Source organism: Chanodichthys erythropterus, chromosome 15 (assembly GCF_024489055.1).
Source record: "Chanodichthys erythropterus isolate Z2021 chromosome 15, ASM2448905v1, whole genome shotgun sequence".
Lineage (NCBI taxonomy): Eukaryota > Metazoa > Chordata > Actinopteri > Cypriniformes > Xenocyprididae > Chanodichthys > Chanodichthys erythropterus.
In genome coordinates, this window is record NC_090235.1 from 11,044,185 (window position 1) to 11,060,766 (window position 16,582).

The 16,582-nt window shown below is 37.7% G+C and overlaps 2 protein-coding genes across 2 annotated transcripts; one reads left to right on the top strand and one right to left on the bottom strand.

Moving 5' to 3' along the window:
* Positions 1–826: 826 nt before the first annotated feature.
* clec3bb (C-type lectin domain family 3, member Bb) lies at positions 827–6,112 on the top strand. Its single transcript, XM_067361753.1, has 3 exons — positions 827–1,059; positions 1,542–1,646; positions 5,290–6,112. Exons 1-3 carry the CDS (start codon positions 957–959, stop codon positions 5,670–5,672), a joined length of 591 nt encoding a protein of 196 aa, XP_067217854.1. The 5' UTR covers positions 827–956; the 3' UTR covers positions 5,673–6,112.
* Positions 6,113–6,762: 650 nt separating this feature from the next.
* On the bottom strand, positions 6,763–15,039 carry cdcp1b (CUB domain containing protein 1b). The gene is made up of 9 exons (XM_067361742.1): positions 14,545–15,039; positions 12,295–12,501; positions 11,852–12,208; positions 11,396–11,761; positions 11,065–11,262; positions 10,292–10,669; positions 9,743–10,102; positions 9,533–9,620; positions 6,763–7,759 (listed from the first exon to the last, which is right to left on the bottom strand). The coding sequence occupies exons 1-9, from the start codon at positions 14,609–14,611 to the stop codon at positions 7,204–7,206; spliced, it is 2,577 nt and encodes an 858-aa protein (XP_067217843.1). The 5' UTR covers positions 14,612–15,039; the 3' UTR covers positions 6,763–7,203.
* Positions 15,040–16,582: the final 1,543 nt, after the last annotated feature.

The window sequence follows — 16,582 nt, forward strand, 5'->3', positions numbered from 1 at the left end:
TAAGTATTTTTCACATATTTTTAGCAAATTGTGAAGAAAAAAATAACTAAACCACAATACAATTTATAATGTGAGAAAAATGTAAAAAAATATATCTATTTTGAGCAACATAATGTAATTAATGCATTTTATATGTATTTAATAGCACTATTGGTCTGATATAAATTTGACAGCTTACCTCAACCATCATTTTTCAGGACTATTTAGCTAAATTCTACCTTCATCAGATGTTATGTTTTATTGTGTTTACATTTTACCCAACAGCTATTACAAAAATGTGAAATTCATATTTTAGTTTGGAAGAGAGAATTCACAAAAATGTTTCTGTGTGAGAAACGCACAAGGTCTGTTTTTTGTGTACCACTTCTAGTCATGAGCTTTAAGTCTGAGAACTGATGAGGAAAGTGTGTGTGTGTGTGTGTGTGTGTGTGTGTGTGTGTGTGTGTGTGTGTGTGTGTGTGTGTGTGTGTGTGTGTGTGTGTGTGTGTGTGTGTGTGTGTGTGTGTGTGTGTGTGTGTGTGTGTGTGTGTGTGTGTGTGTGTGTGTGTGTGTGTGTGTGTGTGTGTGTGTGTGTGTGTGTGTGTGTGTGTGTGTGTGTGTGTGTGTGTGTGTGTGTGTGTGTGTGTGTGTGTGTGTGTGTGTGTGTGTGTGTGTGTGTGTGTGTGTGTGTGTGTGTGTGTGTGTGTGTGTGTGTGTGTGTGTGTGTGTGTGTGTGTGTGTGTGTGTGTGTGTGTGTGTGTGTGTGTGTGTGTGTGTGTGTGTGTGTGTGTGTGTGTGTGAGTGTTTGAGTGTGTGAGTGTTTGAGTGTTTGAGTGTTTGAGTGTTTGAGAGGTGAGGTGTGTGAGGACGTCACGCCTCCGCTTAGGATGAAGAGCGACTGCAGTGCGTTTACAGCAGTTTTCCTGTGTGAGCTGGACTGAGAAGCAGAGATCTGTCCTTGTTCTCCAAACTTCACCATGAGACTCAGAGACGGCTGTCTTCTGTTCGCAGTCCTGCTGCTCCTCACACACACCTCACAGCAGCAGAACACTTCCAGAAAGAAACCCAGCACTAAAAAAGGTAAGTCATTTTTGCCTTCATTTAGATCATTTATTCATTTGGTTAGTCAAGTTGAAAGCTACAGGTTCAGAGAGCATCATGTGCAAAGCATATTTTCTGTGCTTTGTAAAGAAAAATAAACCGTTTACTACAGAAACGTACTGAAAACTCAATTTAAGAAATAATAATTTTATGTTATTAAACAAATATAACTTCATTAAATGTATTAAGATTTATATATATTTTTATACAATTAAATTTAAAAATAAAATGTAATAATCAATTATGATATATACACAAATTAATTATCATAATGCATCCATGTTTTTTGCCTTTATTTTTGGTGTAATTCCCATTATTCTCAGTGATGATTCTCTTTACTGTAATGCAACGGCTTAATTTTCTTGATGCACAATATCATTTATTTCTTTTATGTGATTTTTGGGTGAAATTGTTTTTTTTTTTCAATTGATTCATCGTAAGATCTGTTCTTACCCTGTCAGACTCAGACGCTCGAGCCAGCGCTGCTTTGGAGGACCTTCAGCAGCAGATCAATGAGATTGTGGAGGAACTGAATCATCTAAAGGAGCAGCAGGCTCTGCAGACGGGTGAGAGCTTCATAAACCCATCTGCATCAAGACATGCTCTGCATTACTGAAGCATCCAGACGTTATGATATAACCCTAACCTACTGCCAAAAAACAAAAATAGTAGAGACTCAGATTTGTTTGGCCCTTGAGCTCAAAAAACTGACACGTTGTACCATAGACTGGCGTATTGTTTGGATTAGAGTCTGTCTGCTTACATAAGACACATGGTCTCCACGTGTAGCTTTTCATGATTCTTACAGCTTGTGTTTTCCCTAGAGAACATAAAGCCAGATGTCATTCAGTCTTTGATCTGAGGAAATGTTCAGACAATATGTGTAGCCTAATATTTTATAAGACTATATGACTTTAATAACTTTAAAGTGTGCAGAAACGCACTGCAAATACTCACAACGCAACCAAATACAGAAATGCGCTAAAAAAAACACAACAGAACCAAATACAGAAATGCACTGCAAATACTCACAACACAACCAAATACAGTAATGTGCTGCAAACACTCACAATGCAAGCAAATACAGTAATGTGCTGCAAACACTCACAATGCAAGCAAATACAGTAATGTGCTGCACATACTCACAACGCAACCAAATACAGTAGTGTGCTGCACATACTCACAATGCAACCAAATACAGTAATGTGCTGCAAATACTCACAATGCAACCAAATACAGTAATGTGCTGCACATACTCACAACGCAACCAAATACAGAAACGCCCTGCAAATACTCACAACACAACCAAATACAGTAATGTGCTGCAAACACTCACAATGCAAGCAAATACAGTAATGTGCTGCACATACTCACAACGCAACCAAATACAGTAGTGTGCTGCACATACTCACAATGCAACCAAATACAGTAATGTGCTGCACATACTCACAACGCAACCAAGTACAGTAATGTGCTGCACATACTCACAACGCAACCAAATACAGTAATTTGCTGCACATACTCACAACGCAACCAAATACAGTAATGTGCTGCACATACTCACAACGCAACCAAATACAGTAATGTGCTGCAAATACTCACAACACAACCAAATACAGTAATGTGCTGCAAATACTCACAACGCAACCAAATACAGTAATGTGCTGCACATACTCACAACGCAACCAAGTACAGTAATGTGCTGCAAATACTCACAACGCAACCAAATACAGTAATGTGCTGCACATACTCACAACGCAACCAAATACAGTAATGTCCTGCACACTCACAACGCAACCAAATACAGTAATGTGCTGCAAATACTCACAACGCAACCAAATACAGAAACGCGCTGCAAATACTCACAACGCAACCAAATACAGTAATGTGCTGCACATACTCACAACGCAACCAAATACAGAAACGGGCTGCACATACTCACAACGCAACCAAATACAGAAACGCCCTGCAAATACTCACAATGCAACCAAATACAGTAATGTGCTGCACATACTCACAACGCAACCAAATACAGTAATTTGCTGCACATACTCACAACGCAACCAAATACAGTAATGTGCTGCACATACTCACAACGCAACCAAATACAGTAATGTGCTGCACACTCACAACGCAACCAAATACAGTAATGTGCTGCACATACTCACAACGCAACCAAATACAGTAATGTGCTGCAAATACTCACAACGCAACCAAATACAGTAATGTGCTGCACATACTCACAACGCAACCAAATACAGAAACGCCCTGCAAATACTCACAATGCAACCAAATACAGTAATGTGCTGCACATACTCACAACGCAACCAAATACAGTAATTTGCTGCACATACTCACAACGCAACCAAATACAGTAATGTGCTGCACATACTCACAACGCAACCAAATACAGTAATGTGCTGCACACTCACAACGCAACCAAATACAGTAATGTGCTGCACATACTCACAACGCAACCAAATACAGTAATGTGCTGCACATACTCACAATGCAACCAAATACAGAAACGCGCTGCACATACTCACAACGCAACCAAATACAGTAATGTGCTGCACATACTCACAACGCAACCAAATACAGTAATGTGCTGCACATACTCACAACGCAACCAAATACAGTAATGTGCTGCACATACTCACAACGCAACCAAATACAGTAATGTGCTGCACATACTCACAACGCAACCAAATACAGAAACGCGCTGCACATACTCACAACGCAACCAAATACAGAAACGCCCTGCAAATACTCACAATGCAACCAAATACAGTAATGTGCTGCACATACTCACAACGCAACCAAATACAGTAATGTGCTGCACATACTCACAACGCAACCAAATACAGTAATGTGCTGCACATACTCACAACGCAACCAAATACAGTAATGTGCTGCACATACTCACAACGCAACCAAATACAGAAACGCGCTGCACATACTCACAACGCAACCAAATACAGAAACGCCCTGCAAATACTCACAATGCAACCAAATACAGAAACGCCCTGCAAATACTCACAATGCAACCAAATACAGTAATGTGCTGCACATACTCACAACGCAACCAAATACAGTAATGTGCTGCACATACTCACAACGCAACCAAATACAGTAATGTGCTGCACATACTCACAACGCAACCAAATACAGTAATGTGCTGCACATACTCACAACGCAACCAAATACAGTAATGTGCTGCACATACTCACAACTCAACCAAATACAGAAACGCGCTGCACATACTCACAACGCAACCAAATACAGTAATGTGCTGCACACTCACAACGCAACCAAATACAGTAATGTGCTGCACATACTCACAACGCAACCAAATACAGTAATGTGCTGCAAATACTCACAACGCAACCAAATACATTAATGTGCTGCAAATACTCACAACGCAACCAAATACAGTAATGTGCTGCAAATACTCACAACGCAACCAAATACAGTAATGTGCTGCAAATACTCACAACGCAACCAAATACAGTAATGTGCTGCACATACTCACAATGCAACCAAATACAGAAATGCGCTACAAACACACAACGCAACCAAATACAGAAACACACTGAAATTACTCACCAAAAGAGGGAAAAATATGGAGAGATTGATTACAGCTGTCAAAAGAGAGAATGATGTGAACTTTGTCCTCACTCCCTCAGCCGTTGTATTAGAAAAACCCTCACAGCAGCATGAATTTGTGTTTTGTAATTTACTGCCAAGTGCCAAGATAATAAAACACAAAGTATATCATTATAAATTTAATATTACATTTTTTTTAAATGAAAACTTTCCTATTTTTTTAATGTTGATAACTGGAAAAGTATCATAACGTCCATGAAAAGGGTCCATTCATGAGAAAGGGCCTTTACATTTGCCAAAAATAGAACTTTTTATTGTTAAAAAACAAACAAATGCTAAATTAAACTGCGTTACTTCCTAAAAAGTAACTAATATTGTAACAAGTAACTTTCCCCAACACTAGTTGTGACTGGCTTACCTGTACAGGTGTTGGTATGTAAATATGGCCATTCATATGTTGATGAGCTCTGGCTTACGAGTAAGCCAAATAAGTTGGTACACTATGATTACACTTTTTTTATTTTAAAATAACAAACACGCTGTTTTACATTACCATTTAAAGATTGCAAACAATGTTTTTTTTATGTATTTATTCTCCTCTAGTCTGTCTGAGAGGCATGAAGATCCCCGGCAAGTGTTTTCTGGTGGACCCCGTGAAGAAGCGCTACCACACGGCCAACGAAGACTGCATCGCCAAAGGAGGAATCCTCAGCACTCCGCTATCTTCGGACGAAAACACGCAACTCTACGATTACGTGCGCCAGAGCATCGGACCAGACGCTGAAATCTGGCTGGGCATAAACGACATGCAAACTGAGGGCGTGTGGATGGACCAGACCGGCGCAAACATCCGCTACAAGAACTGGAAGCTCCCGCAGCCTAACGGCGGCAGCGCGGAGAACTGCGCCGTGCTCTCCGGAGGAAAGTGGCTGGACGAGAGCTGTCGCGAGGAGAGGGCGTCCGTCTGCGAGTTCAACATCGTCTGAGATCATCCAGCGCGGCGGTTCTCTTGACCTTAGCTGTCCTTTCCATTGCACAATCCTGCTTGCATTGTTTGCGCTCCGTAATTGTATATGTTTCTCTTGAGGAGAGCAAAGATTGTCATTTTACTCCATAAAAATGTTCAGATGCAAAAGCTGATCTATAATCAAAGAATATGACACTGTAATAAAGGACACTTAGTTCATTTTTGGACAGTCTCCATTATGATCTAGCCAAAAAACCACAAAGAAAACAAACATTATGTTAGATGTAATGGTGTTTTAGTAAGAAGTCCAGCCACCTGATAAAATCCAGTAGAACGATGATTATTTCAGATAGCTAGCTTTGTTACTTGTTTATTTTATAACAAACTAATGTCTAGCCTGATATAACCTGAACATATATTTTATCTCAATAAAATGTTTATCAAAAAAATGTGATTGTATGATTTTTCACCTATTTGGTGTGAAACAGGCCTATGTGAAGTTCTGCAGAAAATTGATATGCTCATAATTTATTAAATATTTTGGCTGATTTGATGATGCTTTCACCTACAATTGAGTGTTGAATTGTCAGATCCATGCATCATATTTTACCAAGGGATGCACAAAATTGGTTATCAGCCGATAGAGATTTAATTTATTGTTATCAGTCAATATTAAATATTTAATTGTGCATGTTTACATTTAGCCAATTTTTACATTTAGTTTGCCTTTGCTATAATCTAACACTCACTTAAAAGTATAAAATGTTAATTGTAATCTTTAAGAAAAATGAATACTGTTAATTATAATGCTGTGATGCATTTACTTCATCCTTTCTAATTTATTATAACAAAATGGCATACTTTAATATCAGCCATTTATCCGTTACATGGCATGACATGAAAATAATTATTAGTTTATTCAATATCAATTTTTATATTGGTGCTTCCATAATTTTACCATGTAAAATGTTTAATACCCGTCAACATCTATTCCACAGAGTTCTGCTGATTTTTCTCCAAAACCATTGCGGGAAACATGAAAACTGTCTTAATGTGGTCAGTGTGTGATTATCTTCATTCTTAATATATTTTGAAAAGAGAGGAATATCTATTAAAACACCTGAGAATTTATTTTAGAAACGCATGGTGTAAACATACATAATTGAAAAACAGAAACACATATGAAACCTGTAGCCTGGAGACAAATCACTGTTAAAACAAAAAATATCCATTAGAGAAAGTCACACTTCCACAAAGGGATACGACTCCGACAAGAGCGTTAATTCTGTACATTCAGGCTAAAAGCCCATAAAAATCTTTAAAACCAATCTTTTAATAAACTATACATGCAAAATATACCTGTGACCACTAGGGCGGCGAGAGAGAGTAGCCTTTTGGCATCAGTTTTACAGAACAACATTGTCTTTGTGTGCGCTTACGTGTACGCCAATGGCTTTCCGCTCTCCCAATAAAATTTTAGGAGTCTGTTAAATGGTTTTTAGTGAGCAGTCAAATCATCATATGCATCCGCTCCTCATCCAGCTTTATTCTCACATTGCCTCCTCGTATTCCGGCTCAGGACCGGAATCAGAGTCCGAGTCCATTTCCAGCTTTAGTTTGGATTCGTCGGTAGACAGACGAATGGGATTTATATCCCCAACACTCTTGAACGTGTGCAGCTCGTTATGCACCATCCTACGATCTTCGAATCCTATGCTTCCCTGCGACACCAGCGGCGAACGAGGCCTCGGAAGATTGAAGGTGTTGGGTGGGGTTAGGAAAGACTGAAATGCATCTCTATCTCCTCCTCTTCCGTCTAGCGGATATTCAGCGGACGAATCCGTAGCCGGCGGGATGGAGTCCGCGGGTCCCGTGAATGGACGGTACGCATCTACCTGATGTCCGTTGCTCCAAGATCCCTTGTCGACCTCTGCAGGTTGGTTCTTGTCCAGAAGATGTCCGTACATCGCGGGGTCGTCAATGGAGGCGTAGACGTGGGACTCATTGTCTGCTCTGGATTTTGGGAATGTGGCGTTGCCCGGAAGGAAAGGTTTCCCTCTGGGCATATAGATGGAGGACCTGTTGGCTGTAGGTTTGTTTTTCCTTCTAAAAGAGAAGAAAATAGTTTGAATATGTATTTATTCCTAAAAGTAAACAATGAGGGCTGAGCTTTGAGTCCTAGGCTAAATGTTTTTGTTCTAGATTTATCTTTGTCCATTGAAAAGGTTTTAATATCAGCAAAGTGATTCATAATTCATCAAGAAGTATTTCAAGTGGTGGACCCTGGTATAGATGACACCAATAAATGCTAAGGGTGGAAAAACATTCTCAAACTCAATTTGGCTGTTTAGAATAGCATACTACTATACTACACAGTATACTTGGATGTGGTGCATCTGCCAAATCACACAGTATACAACCAGCACACAATGCACTTAACCACTTAACCTTATAAAATTTCAACAAGCAATCCTCTTCTTCTCATTATTTCATCTGATTACCAAAAGTTACATTTATTTATTGGATTACATAAAAAATTGGATTTAAAAAAAAAAAAAAAAAAAAAAAAAGAGAACCACAAAAAAAAGCGAAAAACGCTTTTATTGCCAGGAACTCACTGAATTAAAGGTGTGTTTACGTCATGCTGTAATTGCCATAATTACAAGATTCTAACTTGTAAAAAATGTTCACATCCTTGTAGAGCTCGTTATTACAACTTGTAGACTGGGAATTTTCTGAGCTCCTACTTGTACCACCTGCCTGCTACAATTTGGGCATTGATAGTGTTGCCGAAGAAACGCATACGATCAAAAAAAAACAGCCCCCTTAGTTCCTGTGGCTACATCTGACAAGTTTTCGGTACCAGTAGCACCTCAGTTCAAGCAGCATGTGAACTGATCATCTCTTCCTCTTTACTACTAGTTAACATGAAATAAATTTGAATGAACATCAGAAGGTATGTCATTTCAACCATAGAAAATCCACTGATGTGAATCTACTGACTCTACTGTCTGTTTTTTTGACAAAATGGAGGATAGCAAAGGGGGCACATAATATCAGCATTATGACTGGTCAGATCACCTGTCAATCAAACTCCAAGTGAAGAGACAATTCCCAGTCATTCCCATTGAGGAATATATTTGGTAAATATGTTTCCATCAGTTTATGCACGTCTTCATATCGGATACAAAAATGATTTTGCACACATCGCGTTTCCATTCAGCATTTTTTTATGCGATATACCACAATTTGTATAAATATAGGTGGATGGAAACATGCCTAATGTTTAAAACTGTTATTTTAGTATCATTAGTAAACAGTCATACTTTTTATTAATATTTTAAATGTGTAAATTTTATATTTTCCATTTTTCCAATTTTGTTTAAATATGTCTAAATACATATTGAGTTTCGTCTCAGTTTTAGTTATTTTAGTACTTCAAGTTAAACTAAACCGTAATTAAAAAGTTGTGCCTTGTCAACTAGCTAGAATAAAATAAGTTTTACATTTTATTTTAGTTAACATTTATTATTTTTATTTATTTTTTATGTAATTAAAAGGCTTTAAGTTTTAATACTGTTGCATATTTAACAGTATAAAATATGCAAATGAATTGCATAGGAAAATTTAGATACTATTAAAATGAGTAATAATTCACAATTTTTTTAAGTTTATTTAGTCATTTAATTGTGCTTTTTGTGTGCATCTTTTTTTCATTTAAATATGCATTTTATTTTGTTGTTATTTTATTGCCTGATCTAGAGTTGCCACTGTTCGGAGAAACATCCACAAATACCCATTTGTTGCAGCAAAAAATAAATAAATAAAAAATGCTCTCGTTAGATTCATAAGAGAATACAGAAGAAAATTCAGACTCACTTCCGAATGACGCACACAACTATAAGTGCGATGATTATCAACAAAAGCAGCACCCCGACCACAGCCAAGATAATGCCCAGGAATTTCTCTGTAAGGAGGAAAAATGGTAGGAATGATTATATGATTAACTTCCAACAAAAAGCTGAGTGTGATCAATGCACAAATCCATTCAAATGAAGACAAACTCTGAAATGAAAGCGTTTTGCTCACTGGTTTCCTTCTGCAGAGTAATCTTGGAGAGCACAGCGAAGTGGCCGCTCTTGGGCTCACAGTTGGACATGTTCAGGTAGAAGCTCTGTTGTTGTTGGACGACGGTGTTGATGAAACTCTGATCTTCTCTCCAGGACTGTGTTTGGCCTTGTGAGTCCAGCGGTCCAATCGTGACCTCTGTGTGGCCCGATTCACAGGTGAGCTTGCTGACGTCAGTGAACTGCAGCTCAGCCTTGTGCTCTTGGGGAACGTTGACGATCCACGTGACGGATGAGGAAGGATTCATGCCATTGGGCCAGTTGGGCGTCGCAAGGTTCATGGTTCCCAAAATGAGTGGAGACACGGTGTAGATTACATTCTCTGTGAAGAAAGCAGGAAGACAATGCTATGAGACTGTCAACTATTACAATAGAAAAACAGATCTTTTGAATTTGTATTTCACAATATTATAGTTTTTACTGTGTTTTTGATCAAATTAATGCAGAATCAGTGAGCAATCTTTCTAAAACATCTTAATTATTCTAAACTTTTGGCAGGTAGTGTACTTACCGATGATCTCGGGACTCGTCGCAACCTTTAAGAAAGGTCCTTTCTCTTGGCTCAGGTCTTTTATCGTTTTAGGAGTTACGGTAATGGAAACATTCCCTTTGATTTGGATTTTCTGGATAGTGCCTTCAGCCAGAGAGCAGAAGTAGCCAATGTTGGAGCCATCAGTCTCAGAGATTAGCAGAGAGACCTTCTCGTTACACTCCTTGACTGGGAGAGACTGGAGCAGGTTTCCGGCTGGGGATGTGAGATCCACGGTGCCTTGATCGAGCACACGGAGCAGCCATGTGAACTGCTGGAGGGGAACATGCAGACTGGGGTCCAGAGTCGGAATAGCGAGGGGAATAGTCCCGACGTCACGAGAAGATACACTCGGAAAATCTAGAATTACATGGAGGAAAGGAAAAAATCTAAATAATGTGGTGAATGAATCTCAAAGTGATCCTGTCAAGATTAGGATTTCAAGTATAAATCACTTCTTCAAGAAGGTTGAATGGAGAATGGTCCATCCATCTGTCTATCTATCAAACTTCAAGGCTCTGAAAACATTTTTAAGCGTCAATATTCGTCTCAACACTTTTTTTTTTTTAATTCTACTTCCTTACATTCACATTGCAATTCTACATCCTGTTACTGAATTCAATTTGTGACCATATCTGAAGAGTCAAAGCCAGACCAAACGAAGCATTTATTTCATGTCTAAAGTTTTTCCTTTTCATTGCGTTCATGTGACAGTCCACTGAGCATGTGTGCAGCATTTTTGTGCTCCTAGTTACCGATGGTTTTGGTGGCCGTCAGCTGCAGGTCCTGCACGGGGCAGTCGAGGAAGGACAGGTCAGCTTTGGTGCCCGCAGGAACCACTATCTTCTCCTGCACCACAGAGTTCAAGCTCATTTCACAGAACGACTCAGGGTTTTTATTTTCTATTTGCAGGCTCAATCCCTCCTCTTTCTGGAGATCTGCAGTGCAAAGAACTGAACAGAACAGCAAGATGGACATCATGTTATTTATCTGCAACTTTAAAGCATGACTTAATCAAGATCAGATAGCCTAAAAAGCAATATTTAAAAACACAAAACCAAATCCATATGTTTTATTTCTCCTTACCTGGAGTCCCACCGCGGATCACCTCCACGTTGACATTCAAAGAAAGCCCAGGAACATTTGCCGCTCTTTTCGCTTCACAATTGGTCAAAGTCAGGCTGAAATCTCCCTGTTTATTGGCCGGCTGAATTTCCGTTGGGGCCTTTGTGAATGAAGTCTTGTCCCCCAGTGTATAATCAACCAACACCTTATTCTTTTGGCATTCTGGTGGAGTGTATTGTGGAAAGAGAACCGTAAAATTGTGCATTGGCTCAACAGCAAAGTTCCATTTAATTTTGTCTTCACTGTAGAAGCCGGTGCCGTAGTTTGGTGTGAAGAAATCAAAAGACGACAGTCCTCTGGGCAGCTTGACATCCACCACAACCAGTGCTGTAGATGCAAAGAACAAGGAATAAAATGACTGCAATCAAAAATTAAACACTAAAGAAATTGTTCCTTTTCCAAATCACTTCTTCTAACCTGTTGTATCTGATCCTAGGGACACTTTGAAGTCAGATGGGTTCAGCTCTGTATCTTTGGGAACCTCCAGAGACACGCGTCCTCTATACAAGACCTGGATATGACTGATGGTGCCGTTCCGACAAAACGTGCCGACGGAGAGCGGCCCTGCGCGCTGGTACGTAATGATGGTGTAGGTGTGTTTGTCTGGACAGGATTCTGAAAGCTTGATCTGTCTCATTCCTGGAGCTGGAAAGTCCAGTTGAAACATCTTGTCTGACTGAACCTTCAGATCCCAGTTGAAGGTTCTGTTGAACTCCAGGAATCGGGTCGAATGCGGATGCACTGCAGTGATGCTGCAGGCTGATGTCGAGCACTCTGTGATTGGAATAAGTAAAGATTTAGTCTTTCAGAAGGTGATTTTTATCAAATGGATAATTTAGACTCTACATTTTTCTACTTGCCTATTTTTTGGTTGATCTCCACTGTAAAGATGTTGCCCGGCTGAGAGCAGTTGAAGGTCACGATGGTGGGCTGAGCTTCAGTGAGATAAAGGTTGGAGTTACAGGTCTGAGACGGACCTTCATCCTTACACACACTACAGTCAGCTGCCTTCTTACTGAAGAATATCACGGTGCCAGAGTCAGGGGTCACCTCAATTTTATGACATTCTGGAGGGGGGGAAAAAAATGCATATATTATATTAAAAAATTTTTATATATATATATATATATACACACAGAATATTATATAATAATTTATTATTATTATTATTATTATTATTAATTAGTATTATTATTAGTGAGCAGAAGAGACTTCTTTTACAAACATTTTAAAAATCTTACCGTTCAAAAACTTTTCACCGGTAGTGTGTATGTATATGCATGTATGTATGTATGTATGTATGTATGTATGTATGTATGTATATGTACTTAATATGTAAAAAAATGTAATGTAATATATAATTTATATGTATTACATTAAATTTTATAAGTTATTATAAAATGTATGTTATAACTTATAAGGTTAAATGTAATATAAATGTTATTAAATTATATTAAATACATAAATGAAATTAAAAATACAATAATCAATAATCATTTACAATTTTTACATTTTTAATATTAAGAAATGGGCCTATTAAGAATTTCATTTATTTTTTTTTTCCATTCCAATTGTTTCTAAACTTTTCCTATTTTCTAGATTCATTGACAGTTGGTTTCTTGTTATTATTGCTTTGTGTGAACAGGCCTTTATATGGACACATTCTATTGTGCAAAAATGATGCAATCAAAATGAAAATCAAATTAATCTAAACTGCTCTTGGACTGAGAGTTGCCCTACAAAACAATCAATATGGAGCCATGTAAACGAACAGAAGCAGTTGTAATCCACATAAAAGCAAACAGACACACAAAGGACTGATTCAGGATTTGAACAGGAAGAGGTCATGAGCGAACACAGCCGCACATTACACGACACCTCTCAGGCATTCTGGGATCCTCCCTGATTACATTAAGAAAAAAAAAAAAAAAAAAGCTCACCTTGCCCATTACAACTTTGGGAAATGCTGACATTGCAGAAGGACAGCATATATCCACATGTGTCATAATTAGAAATTAGGCTTGAAAATAAAGAGGTTGGTTGATAAAATTAAGTCTACTGTGTTCAAACGCTGGTACACATATGCATCAAGATGACAGAAAGACACTCACAAGTTTAGACATGATTTTGATTGCTCATATCTAACAACACAAGCAATTTTGCAGAAGAGAAACATCCACACGTCTCATATTACTCCATAGGAATGACCACAATGTCTGCAAATGTTTGTGACAACAGTCAGCCGACGAACACTCCTCCAGCCTCTAACCTGAACCAGGTTAACATATCAGCAACTAAATCATGTTATTTGTTTAGAGTGACAAAACTGTTAAAGGAGAATGTATGCAATGCAAATCGCACCTGTGAGTTTGTTTTGATGTACATTTTCAGGTTTGGCCATCTTGGTATTAAAAAAAAACAACTTCATCATGATCTGACACCTATGTCTGCACAAGAAAATGTAATAAAATCACACTTTTGACCAATTTTAATAGTTAAAAATCTCCAGCCATCATCAATCATAAGCCACACTCTGAAGGTCACTTTCAACACTGTGAAAATGAAAGTCCATTGACACAAAAGCTGAAATGTCAAACAACAGTTGACATACAGAAAACCGTGAAAGCCTCATGTTTTTCCTCCCTGCCCGAGAGCATGTTACAGCAAACTGCCCTCCATTTGTACAGTAACAGATTGTCAGTCAATAATTAACAAGTTATTTTTCACAGCAGCTGTCATACATGCAAAATGTGTTCATTTTCATAGTAGGCCATGACATGAGGGAGGCCAGATTCAGATCTGTTGTGAAAAACTATATCATTTTATATTATATATACACATTTAAACACTCAGCATACATTTAATGAAATTAATTGCCTCAATATAATAATCATGCAAACTATTTTAAACAAACTCTCCGATTACTGTAGGCTCATAAATCATGAGGGCTATATGATACATTTCTAAGCTCTTTATATCAAATATTTATACAGGTTTTATTAATTTTAATGTTTTAAAACATTAACAGCGTGTATATGATAAATAAATGAAACATGGCAGTGATGAGGTTGTTAAAACGTGTTTGGGGTGGTGCTTCTTTAAAGACTCACCTGAGATTTCGTGAATCTGCAGTAAAATCAGTCCAATGAGCACTGGAGCCACACACGAGCCCATCATTCCTCTTCAGGTCGCTAAACTTTCCAATATATATAAATGTGCGTGTGTTTTAAAAAAGGTTTGATTTAAATCCTTGGATCGCTCATGGTGGATTGAGTTTGTCTGACGGCACAGGCGCTTCCTGATTCTGATACCTGTTGTGCGCGCAGAAGGGCGTGTGCGCGCGCAAGTTACCTGTCCAAACTTGTGTTCACTCATACAACAGCTGGGAAATGTTTCAAGAAACAGTTTAACTTACACGAAGCGAAGAGATAAAGTGATGAATCCGAGAGATTTAAGCTTTAAAGTAACACAAATCAAGAATCCGTTCCTTTTCTTCGGGCACTCGAAAATCCACTGAAAAATTCACTGTTCATGTTTATAATATTAACTCATAACATCATTCTTTGCGTTTCTTCAGTCGAGATGGATTACTCAAGCATTTCAGCTCGATTCCTGAGGACATTGATTAATATTAATGAGGCAAGCTTTCCTTCATTGGAAGGTTATTGAAAGAACGTCATCATCATACATAATTAATATTCATGAGTCAGAACGGCTCTGCTCCATTTGGAAGGTTACTGATGAGGGAAGTTTAGCAGAGCTAATTAATATTCATGAGCCAGGCCTTTACTGTGATAGGATGCGTAATTTAGCCCAGAGCTAGTTTGGGTGATTATGAACAGAAGCTGTCGTTTGATTGTTGCTGAAGTCGAAGATGTTAAATTTTTAAAGAAATACAACGGCAACCCATCCTTAAATTATGTTGCATTGATTTTAAAAAATATTTTATGCCTTAAAATATGTAGACCTACATAAAAAGTTTGTAAACTCATTTTAAAGGGTCTTTTTAACTTATTTTTGTTTTATTTAATAAGCTTCTTTTCTGAAATGATCATTATTATGGTATGTGCAATAAAACTATTTGAATAATTTAATAATTATTCATCATAATTTTAATTATTTTGTTATTCAATCATTATTAATTGTGAAATGCCTTATAATATGCAAATATTATATATATAAATATGTAAAATTAATGTGGCCTAGTCTATTTATGCAAAGTCTCCTCTCTTAATATTGTGCAGTAATGAGTCCGCACACGCCCGCCGACAACAGCATTCCAGTCATGTCAATGTCAGCAGTCTGGAGGAGCGTACAGCACTTTAATAAGCGAAAGAACAGATCATTTAATAACCCATCCAGCAGGTATCACAAGAGACAACACTTTCCTCACGTCTTTTGTTTTCCCCTTTCTGATCTTTCCCTGCTCACATCTCCATTTGCATACCATTAAAAACTATGTGACTGCAGGAAGTAAATTACTGAAATGCATTTTTGAGTATGTCATTGACCATTAAAGCATTCAAACAGAAAATTGTCCCATTAATGGGCTATTGTCTCATAAGTGAACCCTGTGGTTACAGATTTTGAGGCAGGAAGGAGCCTTTAAATGACAAAATGTTTCGAACACATTAAAATCTATTCAAGCAAAATATCCAAACATTTTTCTGAAAGGTATAAATAATTAATTCACAATCTTTTAAACCTTTTTGCACCATATCATGTGCTTATACAGAAAAAAACAGCATTCAATAACCAGCACTCTGTGTGAATGGGAAATTCATCTCCAATAAATCTGTAAGTTTAGATGTAAATGCAACATTAAAGGTATATAATATCTTATGATAGATAGATAGATAGATAGATAGATAGATAGATAGATAGATAGATAGATAGATAGATAGATAGATAGATAGATAGATAGATAGATAGATAGATAGATAGATAGATAGATAGATAGATAGATAGATAGATAGATAGATAGATAGATAGACAGACAACAGAATAAAAAAATTCTTGCAGTACATGTGAACTAGAATTATGTCATCAGTTCCATGTAATATCTCAGCTGGTCCTTGACTATTATACACAGCTGTTAGTGATATATATATCATATATCCATCAATGGTCTTCACAGTATCTCCTCCC